Genomic DNA, 13,262 nt, shown 5'->3' with positions numbered 1-13,262 from the left:
ATCCACAAAAAAGTATTACATACAATGTATTAATTTAGCAAATACCCAAGATAGAAAGCCAGTCTACAAAAATAAATTATAAATCTACACCAAAAATAACAAAACATTTCTGAGAGATAATTTAAACACCTAAACAAATGATATCTAAATCTCATTGGTTGGATGACTCAAAATTGTTAGGATGTGGATTCTCCCTAAATTGATCTATGATAGCAATATAGTGACAGTCACAATCCCAGCAGTCTTTTTTGAAAAAATTGGCAAGCTATCCTAAAATTTATAAGGAAATGCAAAGGGTCTAGCTTAGTAAAAAAAAATCTTGGAAAGGAATGCCAGTGTTAAAGAACATTTAAGACTTAGTACAAATGTACATAATTAAGACAAAACTGTATAGGTTTAAGGATGAAGAAATACACTAATAGAAAGAATGAGGTATCTGGAAATAGACATTTGATTTTCCACAAAGATGCCAATATAATTCACTGGGGAAATGAAATCTTTTGAACAAATTGTGATGGAATAACATGGCATTTATATGGAAAGAATGAATCTTGATCACTAACTCATATCTACACAAAATTAGTTAATTAACGAGATAATCATAAACCTAAATGCAAAAGCTAAAATCATAAATCTTCCACAACAAAATTTATGAGAATATCTTCATGAATTTGGGGCTAGCAATGATTCATTAAGACAGAAAAAGTATTACCATAAAAGGGGAAAAAATGGATAAATTGACTTCATTAAAATTAAATACTTCTGCTTATGTGAAAGACACTATTAAAAATAGTAAGGCGGGGCACCTGGGTGGCTCAGTTGGTTGGGCGTCCGACTTCAGGTCAGGTCATGTTCTCACGGTTAGTGGTTCTAGCCCCGTGTGGGGCTCTGTGCTGACAGCTCAGAGCCTGCAGCCTGCTTCTGATTCTGTGTCTCCCTCTCTCTGGCCCTCCCCCACTCACACTCTGTCTCACTCTCTCTCTCAAAACTAAATAAACATTAGAAAAAAAATAGTAAGGCAAGGGGTGCCTGGGTGGCTCAATTGGTTAAGCGTCCAACTCTTCATTTTGGCTCAGGTCATGATCTCACAGTTGGTGAGTTCAGCCCCGCATTGGGCTCTGCACTCGCTGCACAGAGCCTGCTTCAGATTCTCTGTCTCCCCCTTTCTGCCCCTCCCCTGCTCACTCTCTCTCTCTCTCTCTCAAAAAAAAAATGAACATTAAAAAAATATATAGTAAGGAAAGATCCAGAGGGGAGAAAATGTTACACATATTCACATTCAAAATCTATAAAGAATTTGTATAGATTAATAGAAAAATCAGTTTCAGATGTCACAGCAATGCCAAATTTTAATAAGCTTTTTAAGTGTTTGCTCATTTTCATTCTAAAGTTATATGACGGCAAGAAGCTTTTGCATACTACCACAGATCTAAAGACCACACTGAGTATTACTGCCTTAGTGGATATCAGCTCACAGTATGAACTACACTTAATTTTTCAAATGTCAAGAGTACTGAATTAAAATCTATACCTATACAGTAATTCTCATTCAGTTGATTGAAATTTCAGAAAGCAGTTCTGTAATTTCATACAATATTTACTTTCTGGGAAGCTGGGAATTAGGATCCTTTTATTATTTTTTAATTTTTTTTTTTTTGGAGAGAGTGTGTGTGAGCATATGAGTGAGCAAGCAGGGCAGAGGCAGAGAGAGATGGGAGAGAGAGAGAGAGAGAGAGAGAGAATCCAAGTAGGCTCTACACTGTCAGCGTCGAGCTCAACATGGGGCTTGAACCCAAAAACGTGAGATCATGACCTGAGCCAAAATCAAGAGTTGAATGCTTAACCCATCGAACCGCCCAGGCGCCTCAGGATCCTTTTAAAAAGAATCTTAAAAAAAAACAAATGAATAAACAAAAAGCAAAATCAGACCTATAAATACAGAGAACAAACTGATGGTTGCCAGAGGAGGGAGGGATAGGAAAAATGGGTGAAGGGGAATGGGAGATACAGGCTTCCATTTAAGGAGTAAATAGGTCATGAGAATAAAGGCACAATATAAGGAGTATAGTGAATTGTAGTGTAATAGCATTTTATGGTGACAGTATCTGCACTTGTAAGCATAGCATAACGTATAAACTTGTCAAATCACTATGTTGTAGACCTGAAACCAATGTAACATTGTGTGTCAACCATATTCGTATTTTTTAAATAATAAAAAGTATTTATTATCTGTTTGTGTGGGGAAACCATAATAGCTGCTCTGGGAAATTTAAGACTATAACAAGGGCCTCTTTACAATAATTAACTTTGTTGTTTGTCTTTGACATAGTTCAGTTACCTTTTTCTTTGTTCAGCTCAGCTGTTACTTGTTCTGTTGTACTTAGCAATCCTTGTTTTCTCACTTAGGGTACATCACTGAAGGGTTCCTGGCTATGCAGCATGCCGTGGATATTGCCATCATGAAATACTATAATCACAAGGCTACACAAAAGCTATTCCGAGAAGTCGCTGTATTTGTTCAGAGATTTCCATATCCAGCATATTCTCATGATTACTTCTATACCTTTTTTGGTATTTTCATCCCTTTAGTAATCTTATTTATCTTCTCTATGAATCATCTTACCCTCATTCAGGCTATTGTGTGGGAAAAGGAAAACCGATTGAAGGTAACTTTCCTTTTCTTATGGTAGATAGAATTTCTGTAGAAAAAGTTGGGTTTGTAGCATAAATTTTTGTGGAGGGTTGGATTATTTCTGACCACTCAGCACTGGTGGATGGTTATGTTTTGGTAGCAACCGAAAGTGAACACTTCTCTTCACAGTTTTCTAGAATTTTTTTTTATTGGAATTATTGGATTGGTCTTTAGTTTTAGTTCCAGAAGATAATTACAGATAGAATTTAAATGCCAAATGCTCTAAATCTCTCTGGAATAAGGTGAGTTACAAAGAAATAATCCACTGGGCTGTGGAATTGTCTTGATGAATTTGGATACAATTAAATGTCAAGATTCTATGATTCTGTGATTAGTTTTTCCATTTTCTGATATCTGAATTTTTTTTTCTAAATGACCTCTCATAGTTCCCTTCAGAATTTCTGTTTCTTGGTCAGAGAGCATGTTGTGTTATGGCCACATGCTTTGCAGTTCAAACTCTAGTCATTTAGCCAATAATGTGTATAATATATATAATGTAAATATATAAAATACATAATATAAAATAATTTTATATAATATATAAATGTATAATATAAATATAGAGGGTGAGATGACTTATATAACTTATATGTATATATACACACACACACACACATGCATACACATATACATACACATATGGTTGATTTATTGCCTAATTTGTTTCAGGAACTGATAAATCATAGATATAAATCCTATCTCTGTTGTTTATTAACTGTGACATGTCATATAACTTTTCTAGCCTTTTTTCTCAGATATAAATTGAGTAAAACTAATTTGCAGGACTGTCATGATATTCAACTAGATATTGTGTGAAAAATTATCACTATCTAGTCACCTGAACCCGCTGTTTTGAGGCATAAAGGAGGAAATGCATGTTGAGTGTTTGATAGATTGCCAGGCACATAGTTGAATACTCAGTAGCTGTTAGATGTGACTGTTCACATCGGCCATCTCCATGTCACTTATCTCCTTGTGTAATCTTGAATCATATCATTTTCTCTCTTTCCTTTCTTAGTGGCCACAACACTTCATGTATCAGGCTCATGTTGTTTCTCCCCATCCAGCTCTTCTCACTCAGGGCTCTTGTCACACATCTCCTTATCCATCCATCAAACGAATGGCTTTTTTGAAACTTCCTTTATGTTTATGTTTCCTCTGACTGTAATGCTTTCCTCTTTCTTTTCTGGTTGGTGTACACACAGTTAACTTACTTGTCCCAAATGTTGTGCTGCTATCTCCTTGTTGATGGTCTCTTTTTAATTCTCAATTATAATTTAAAGTTTTTTCTTTGAGTCCCCAGAACATGGTACATAAATGTCAACATTGTGACTGATTTATATTTCATTTTTAAAAAATTTTCATTGAAGTATAACATACAAACAAAAAAATACACAAGTCCTAAGTGTGTGTGTTTTAATCCTTTCAGGCTACTATAACAAAAATATCAAACAGTATACCTTATAAGCAATAGAAATTTACTTCTCTCATTTCCGGAGCCGGGAAAGTCCAAGATCAATGTGCCAGCAGATTCAGAATGTCTGATGAGAACCCACTCTGTGGTTCTGGTTCATAGATGGCACCTCATCACTGTCTCCTCCTGTGACAGAAGGAATGCAAGCTCTCCAGGGTCTGCTTTATAATGTGCCCTTATGCATCAGCACTATTCTGATGCATGAGGGCTCATCCCTCATCACCTAATCATTTCTCAATGGCCCCACCTCAAAGTGCCCTTAGATGGGGCCTAGGTTTTGGTTGTTTTTTTTTTTTAATACGAAATTTATTGTCAAACTGGTTTCTTTTTTTGTTTATTTTGGAAAAAAATTGGTAGGTGTGTTTATTTTTTTAATATGAAATTTATTGTCAAATTGGTTTCTTTTTTGTTTCTTTTGAAAAAAAATTGGTAGGTGTGTTTATTTTTTTAATATGAAATTTATTGTCAAATTGGTTTCCATACAACACCCAGTGCTCATCCCAACAGGTGCCCTCCTCAATGCCCATCACCCACTTTCCCCTCCCTCCCACCCCCCATCAACCCTCAGTTTATTCTCAGTTTTTAAGAGTCTCTTATGGTTTGCCTCCTTCCCTCTCTCTAACTTTTTTTCCCCTTTCCCTTCTCCATGGTCCTCTGTTAAGTTTCTCAGGATCCACCTTAAAGTGAAAACATAAGGTATCTGTCTTTCTCTGTATGACTTATTTCACTTAGCATAACACTCTCCAGTTCCATCCATGTTGCAACAAAAGGCCAGATTTCATTCTTTCTCACTGTCACGTATATTCCATTGTGTATATAAACCATAATTTCTTAATTCCATTTATCAGTTGATGGACATTTAGGCTCATTCTATAATTTGGCTATTTTTGAAAGTGCTGCTATAAACATTGGGGTACAAGTGCCCTTATGCATCAGCACTCCTATATCCCTTGGGTAAATTCCTAGGAGTGCTGTTGCTGGGTCATACGGTAGATCAATTTTTAATGTTTTGAGGAACCTTCACACTGTTTTCCAGAGTGGCTGCACTGGTTTGCATTCCCACCAACAGTGCAAGAGGGTTCCCGTTTCTCCACATCCTCGCCAGCATCTATAGTCTGATTTGTTCATTTTGGCCACTCTGACTGGCGTGAGGTGATACCTGAGTATGGTTTCGATTTGTATTTCCCTGATGAGGAGTGACGTTGAACATCTTTTCATGTGCCTCTTGGCCATCTGGATGTCTTCTTTAGAGAAGTGTCTATTCATGTTGTCTGCCCATTTCTTCACTAGGTTATTTGTTTTTTGGGTGTGGAGTTTGGTGAGTTATTTATGGATTTTGGATACTAGCCCTTTGTCTGATATGTCATTTGCAAATATCTTTTCCCATTCCATTGGTTGCCTTTTAGTTTTGTTGGTTGTTTCCTTTGCAGTGCAGAAGGTTTTCATCTTCATGAGGTCCCAATAGTTCACTTTTGCTTTTAATTCCCTTGCCTTTGGAGACGTAGCATTTGACAAAATTCAGCATCCTTCCTTAATAAAAACCCTCGAGAAAGTCGGGATAGGAGGAACATACTTAAACATCATAAAAGCCATTTATGAAAAGCCCACAGCTAATAATCATCCTCAATGGGGAATAACTGAGAGCTTTCCCCCTGAGATCAGAAACACGACAGGGATGTCCACTCTTACCACGTTGTTTAACATAGTGTTGGACCTGCTAGCATCAGCAATCAGACAACAAAAGGAAATCAAGGCATCAAAATTGGCAAAGATGAAGTCAAGCTTTCACTTTTTCCAGATGACATGATACTATACATGGAAAACCCAATAGACTCCACCTAAAGTCTACTAGAACTGATACATGAATTCAGCAAAGTTGCAAGGTACAAAATTAATGTACAGATATCAGTTGCATTCTTATACACTAATAATGAAGCAACAGAAAGACAAATAAAGAAACTGATCCCATTCACAATTGCACCAAGAAGCATAAAATACCTAGGAATAAACCTAGCCAAAGATGTAAAAGATCTGTATGCTGAAGACTATAGAAAGCTTATGAAGGAAATTGAAGAAGATATAGAGAAATGGAAAAACATTCCCTGCTCATGGATTGGAAAAATAAATACTGTGAAAATGTCAATGGTACCCAAAGAAATTAACACATTCAATGGAATCCCAATCAAAATTGCGCCAACATTCTTCTCGAAGCTATAACAAGCAATCCTAAAATTTGTATGGAACCACAAAAGGCCCCGAATAGCCAAAGTAATTTTTTTTAATATACAAAATTTATTGTCAAATTGGTTTCCATGCCACACCCAGTGCTAATCCCAAAAGATACCCTCTTCAGTGCTCATCACCTACTCTTCCTTCCCTCCCACCCCCCCCATCAACCCTCAGTTCTCACTTTTTAAGAGTCTCGTGCTTTGGCTCTCTCCCACTCTAACCTCTTTTTTTTTTTTTTCCTTCCCCTCCCCCATGGGTTTCTTTGAAGGTTCTCAGGATCCACATAAGAGTGAAAACATATGGTATCTGTCTTTCTCTGTATGGCTTATTTCACTTAGCATCACACTCTCCAGTTCCATCCACGTTGCTACAAAGGGCCATATTTCATTCTTTCTCATTGCCACATAGTACTCCATAGTGTATATAAACCACGATTTCTTTATCCATTCATCAGTTGATGGACATTTAGGCTTTTTCCACAATTTGGCTATTGTTGAGAGTGCTGCTATAAACATTGGGGTACAAGTGCCCCTATGCACCAGTACTCCTGTATCCCTTGGGTAAATTCCTACCAGTGCTATTGCTGGGTCATAGGATAGGTCTATTTTTAATTTTTTGAGGAACCTCCACACTGTTTTCCAGAGTGGCGGCACCAATTTGCATTCCCACCAACAGTGCAAGAGGGTTCCCGTTTCTCCACATCCTCGCCAGCATCTAGTCTCCTGATTTGTTCATTTTGGCCACTCTGACTGGCGTGAGGTGGTATCTGAGTGTGGTTTTGATTTGTATTTCCCTGATGAGGAGCAACGTTGAGCATCTTTTCATGTGCCTGTTGGCCATCCTGATGTCTTCTTTAGAGAAGTGTCTATTCATGTTGTCTGCCCATTTCTTCACTGGATTATTTGTTTTTTGGGTGTGGAGTTTGGTGATTTCTTTATAGATGTTGGATACTAGCCCTTTGTCCGATATGTCATTTGCAAATATCTTTTCCCATTCCGTTGGTGGCCTTTTAGTTTTGTTGGTTGTTTCCTTTGCATTGCAGAAGTTTTTATCTTCATGAGATCCCAGTAGTTCATTTTTGCTTTTAATTCCCTTGACTTTGGGGATGTGTCAAGTAAGAAATTGCTACAGCTGAGCTCAGAGAGGTCTTTTCCTGCTTTCTCCTCTAGGGTTTTGATGGTTTCCTGTCTCACAGTCAGGTCCTTTATCCATTTTGAGTTTATTTTTGTGAATGGTGTGAGAAAGTGGTCTAGTTTCAACCTTCTGCATGTTGCTGTCCAATTCTCCCAGCACCAATTGTTAAAGAGACTGTCTTTTTTCCACTGGATGTTCTTTCCTGCTTTGTCAAAGATGAGTTGGCCATACTTTTGTGGGTCTAGTTCTAGGGTTTCTATTCTATTCCATTGGTCTATGTGTCTGTTTTTATGCCAATACTATGCTGTCTTGATGATTACAGCTTTGTAGTAGAGGCTAAAGTCTGGGATTGTGATGTCTCCTGCTTTGGTCTTCTTCAAAATTACCTTGGCTATTCGGGGCCTTTTGTGTTTCCATATGAATTTTAGGATTGCTTGTTCTAGTTTCGAGAAGAATGCTGGTGCAATTTTGATTGGGATTGCATTGAATGTGTAGATTGCTTTGGGTAGTATTGACATTTTAACAATATTTATTCTTCCAACCCATGAGCAGGGAATGTTTTTCCATTTCTTTATATCTTCTTCAATTTTCTTCCCAAGCTTTCTATAGTTTTCAGCATACAGATCTCTTACATCTTTCGTTAGGTTTATCCCTAGGTATTTTATGCTTCTTGGTGCAATTGTGAATGGGATCAGTTTCTTTATTTGTCTTTCTGTTGCTTCATTGTTAGTGTATAAGAATGCAACTGACTTCTGTACATTGATTTTGTATCCTGCAACTTTGCTGAATTCATGTATCAGTTCTAGCAGACTTTTGGTGGAGTCTATCGGATTTTCCATGTATATTATCATGTCATCTGCAAAAAGTGAAAGCTTGACTTCATCTTTGCCAATTTTGATGCCTTTGATTTCCTTTTGTTGTCTGATTGCTGATGCTAGCACTTCCATCACTATGTACACAGCAGCGGTGAGAGTGGACATCCCTGTCGTGTTTCTGATCTCAGGAGGAAGCTCTCAGTGTTTCCCCATTGAGGATATTAGCTGTGGGCTTTTCATAATTGGCTTTCATGATGTTTCAGTATGTTCCTTCTATCCCGACTTTCTGAAGGGTTTTTATTAAGAAAGATGCTGAATTTTGTCAAATGCTTTTTCTGCATCGATTGACAGGATCATATGGTTCTTAACTTTTCTTTTATTAATGTGATATATCACGTTGATTGATTTGAGAATGTTGAACCAGCCCTGCATCCCAGGGATGAATCACACTTGATCATGGTGAATAATTCTTTTTATATGCTGTTGAATTCGATTTGCTGGTATCATATTGAGAATTTTTGCATCCATATTCATCAGGGATATTGGCCTGTAGTTCTCTTTTTTTAGTGGGTCTCTCTCTGGTTTAGGAATCAAAGTAATACTGGCTTCATAGAATGATTCTGGAAGTTTTCCTTCCCTTTCTGTTTTTTGGAATAGCTTGAGAAGGATAGGTATTATCTCTGCTTTCAACGTCTGGCAGAACTCCCCTGGGAAGCCATCTGGTCCTGGACCCTTATTTCTTGGGAGATTTTTGATAACTGATTCAATTTCTTCGCTGGATATGGGTCTGTTCAAGCTTTTTATTTCCTCCTGTTTGAGTTTTGGAAGCATGTGGGTGTTTAGGAATTTGTCCATTTCTTCCAGGTTGTCCAGTTTGTTGGCATATAATTTTTCCTAGTATTCCCTGATAATTGCTTGTATTTCTGAGGGATTGGTTGTACTAATTCCATTTTCATTCCTGATTTTATCTATTTGGGTCATCTCCCTTTTCTTTTTGACAAGCCTGGCTAGAGGTTTATCAATTTTGTTTATTTTTTCAAAAAACCAACTCTTGGTTTCATTGATCTGCTCTACAGTTTTTTAGATTCTATATTGTTTATTTCTGCTCTGATCTTTATTATTTCTCTTCTTCTGCTGGGTGTAGGCTGTCTTTGCTGTTCTGCTTCTATTTCCTTTAGGTGTGCTGTTAGATTTTGTATTTGGGATTTTTCTTGTTTCTTGAGATAGGCCTGGATTGCGATGTATTTTCCTCTCAGGACTGCCTTCGCTGCATCCCAAAGCATTTGGATTGTTGTATTTTCATTTTTGTTTGTTTCCATATATTTTTTAATTTCTTCTCTAATTGTCTGATTGGCCCATTGATTCTTTAGTAGGGTGTTCTTTAACCTCCATGCTTTTGGAGGTTTTCCAGACTTTTTCCTGTGGTGATTTCAAGCTTCATTGCATTGTGGTCTGAAAGTATGCATGGTATGATCTCAATTCTTGTATACTTATGAAGGGCTGTTTTGTGACCCAGTATGTGATCTATCTTGGAGAAGGTTCTATGTGCACTCAATAAGAAAGCATATTCTGTTGCTTTGGGATGCAGAGTTCTAAATATATCTGTCAAGTCCATCTGATCCAATGTATCATTCAGGGCCCTTGTTTCTTTATTGACCGCGTGTTTAAATAATCTACCCATTGTTGTCAGTGGGGTATTAAAGTCCCCTGCAATTACCACATTCTTGTCAATAACATTGCTTATGTTTGTGGTGAATTGTTTTATATATTTGGGGGCTCCCCTATTTGGAACATAGACATTTATAATTGTTAGTTCTTCTTTATGGATAGACCCTGTAATTATTGTATAATGCCCTTCTTCATCTCTTGTTACAGCCTTTAATTTAAAGTCTAGTTTGTCTGATATAAGTATGGCTACTCCAGCTCTCTTTTGACTTCCAGTAGCATGATAAGTAGTTCTCCATCCCCTCACTTTCAATCTGAAAGTGTCCTCAGGACTAAAATGAGTCTCTTGTAGACAGCAAATAGATGGGTCTTGTTTTTGTATCCATTCTGATACCCTATGTCTTTTGGTTGGAGCATTTAATCCATTTACATTCAGTGTTATTATAGAAAAATATGGGTTTAGCGTCATTGTGATGTCCGTAGGTTTCATGCTTGTAGCGATATTTCTGGTACCTTGTCTCACAGGATCCCCCTTAGGATCTCTTGTAGGGCTGGTTTAGTGGTGACGAATTCCTTCAGTGTTTATTTGTTTGGGAAGACCTTTATCTCTCCTTCTATTCTAAATGACAGGCTTGCTGGATAGAGGATTCTCGGCTGCATATTTTTTCTGTTCATCACATTGAAGATCTCCTGCCATTCCTTTCTGGCCTGCCAAGTTTCAGTAGAGAGATCGGTCACGAGAGTTATAGGTCTCCCTTTATATGTTAGAGCATGTTTTTCCCTTGCTGATTTCAGAATTTTCTCTTTATCCTTGTATTTTGCCAGTTTCACTATGATATGTCGTGCAGAAGATCGATGCAAATTACTTCTGAAGGGAGTTCTCTGTGCCTCTTGGATTTCATTGCCTTTTTCCTTCCCCAGATCAGGGAAGTTCTCAGCTATGATTTCTTCAAGTACACCTTCATCACCTTTCCCTCTCTCTTCCTCCTCTGGAATACCAATTATGCATAGATTATTTCTCGTTAGTGCATCACTTAGTTCTCTAATTTTCCCCTCATACTCCTGGATTTTGTTATCTCTCTTTTTCTCAGCTTCTTCTTTTTCCATAATTTTATCCTCTAGTTCACCTATTCTCTCCTCTGCCTCTTCTATCCAAGCTGTGGTTGTCTCCATTTTATTTTGCAGCTCATTAATAGCATTTTTGAGTTCCTCCTGGCTGTTCCTTAGTCCCTTGATCTCTGTAGCAAGAGATTCTCTGCTGTCCTTTATACTGTTTTCAAGCCCAGCGATTTATTTTATGAATATTATTCTAAATTCACTTTCTGTTATATTGTTTATATTGTTTTTGATCAGTTCGTTAGCTGTCATTATTTCCTGAAGGTTTTTTTGAGGTGAATTCTTCCATTTCGTCATTTTGGATAGTCCCTGGAGTGGTGCAGAACTGCAGGGCACTTTCCCTGTGCTGTCTTGAATAACTGGCGTTGGTGGGCAAGGCCGCAGTCAGACCTGATGTCTGCCCCCAGCCCACCGCTGGGGCCACAGTCAGACTGGTGTGTACCTTCTCCTCCCCTCTCCTAGGGGCAGGTATCACTGTGGGGTGGTGTGGCCCATCTGGGCTACTTGCACACTACCAGGCTTGTGGTGCTAGGGATCTGGCGTAGTAGCTGGGGTGGATCAGCAAGGTGCACAGGGGCAGGAGGGGCAGGCTCAGCTTGCTTTTCCTTTGGAGATCTGCTTCAGGAGGAGCCCTGCAGCACCGGGAGGCACTCAGGCCCACCGGAGGGATGGATCCGCAGAAGGACAGCCTTGGGTTGGGTGTCTGCATGGTGCAAGCAAGTTTCGTGATGAGAACTGGTTACCTTTGCGATTTTGGCTGGGGGATGGGCGAGGGAGATGGCGCTGGTGAGCGCCTTTGTTCCCCGCCAAGCTGAGCTCTGTCGTCTGGGGCTCAACAACTCTCCCTCCTGTTGTCTTCCAGCCCTCCTGCTCTACAAGCAGATCTGTTAACTTATAACCTTCCAGATGTCAAGTCCTGCTTGCTGTCCGAACACATTCCGTCCGGCCCCTCCACTTTTGCAAGCCAGACTCGGGGCCTCTGCTTGGCTGGTGGGCTGCCCCTCCGCCCCAGCTCCCTCCCACCAGTCCTTGTAGCGGGCACCGCCTCTCTGCCCTTCCTGCCCACTTCCGTGGGCCTCTCATCTACGCTTGGCTCTGGAGAATCCGTTCTGCTAGTCTTCTGGCGATTTTCTGGGTTATTTAGGTAGGTGTGGGTGGAATCTAAGTGATCCGCATGATGCGGTGAGCCCAGCGTCCTCCTAAGCCACCATCTTCCCAGAAGCTGCCAAAGTAATTTTGAAGGAGAAGACCAAAGCAGAAGACATCACAATCCCAGACTTTAGCCTCTACTACAAAGCTGTAATCATCAAGACAGCATGGTATTGGCACAAAAACAGACACATAGACCAATGGAATAGAATAGAGACTCCAGAATTGGACCCACGAAAGTATAGCCAACTCATCTTTGACAAAGCAGGAAAGAATATCCAGTGGAAAAAGACAGTCTCTTTAACAAATGGTGCTGGGAGAACTGGACAGCAACATACAGAAGAATGAAACTAGACCACTTTCTTACACCATTCACAAAAATAAACTCAAAATGGATGAAGGACCTGAATGTGAGACAGGAAACCATTAACACCCTAGAGGAGAAATCAGGAAAAAACTTCTCTGACCTCAGTCGCAGCAATTTCTTACTTGACTTGTCTACAAAGGGACTAGGTTTTCAACTTAAGAATTTTGAGGAAACACTAATATTCAAACTATTGTAGTAGAATTGAATGGGTTATCATAAAGAAAGTATGCCCATATTATCATGATCCTGTAAGAAATAAAACACTGCCAACACTCTAGAAGTCTGATTGTGTTTTCCTCAAAACATTTTCCCTAAAGTGTACAGTAACCTGATTTCTAATATCATGAGTTAGTTTTGTCTGTTTTGAACTTGATATAAATGGAATCATGCACTATATTGTGTCTTTGTGATTCTTTACAGCTAAATATGTAGCTGTAGTTCATTCATATTCATTGAGTTATAGGAGTTTTAAGATTCCATAGTATGACTATCAAAACTTACCTATTTTCCTTCTGTGTTTGGAGTTTGGGTATCGTAAGTAATTCTACTATGAATATTTTATACATTTTTTGCTGAATGTTAGATTATGCATATTTAACTTTAGTAGATAATGCCAGTGCT

At 38.7% G+C, this 13,262-nt stretch overlaps 1 protein-coding gene across 8 annotated transcripts in view; it reads left to right on the top strand.

Moving 5' to 3' along the window:
• LOC122209881 (phospholipid-transporting ATPase ABCA3-like) overlaps positions 1-13,262 on the top strand; it is a 175,864-nt gene that overhangs the window by 22,256 nt on the left and 140,346 nt on the right. For all 8 annotated transcript variants that reach the window (XM_042922162.1, XM_042922161.1, XM_042922160.1 and 5 more), the window contains one exon: positions 2,407-2,666. In XM_042922162.1, coding sequence (XP_042778096.1) covers positions 2,407-2,666 — 260 coding nt within the window. The remainder of the gene's footprint in view (positions 1-2,406; positions 2,667-13,262) is intronic.

The sequence above is a fragment of the Panthera leo genome, chromosome E3 (assembly GCF_018350215.1).
Source record: "Panthera leo isolate Ple1 chromosome E3, P.leo_Ple1_pat1.1, whole genome shotgun sequence".
NCBI classification, from domain to species: Eukaryota; Metazoa; Chordata; class Mammalia; order Carnivora; family Felidae; genus Panthera; species Panthera leo.
The sequence above is the reverse complement of the archived record's forward strand: the minus strand, read 5'-3'. Positions and strand labels throughout refer to the sequence as shown.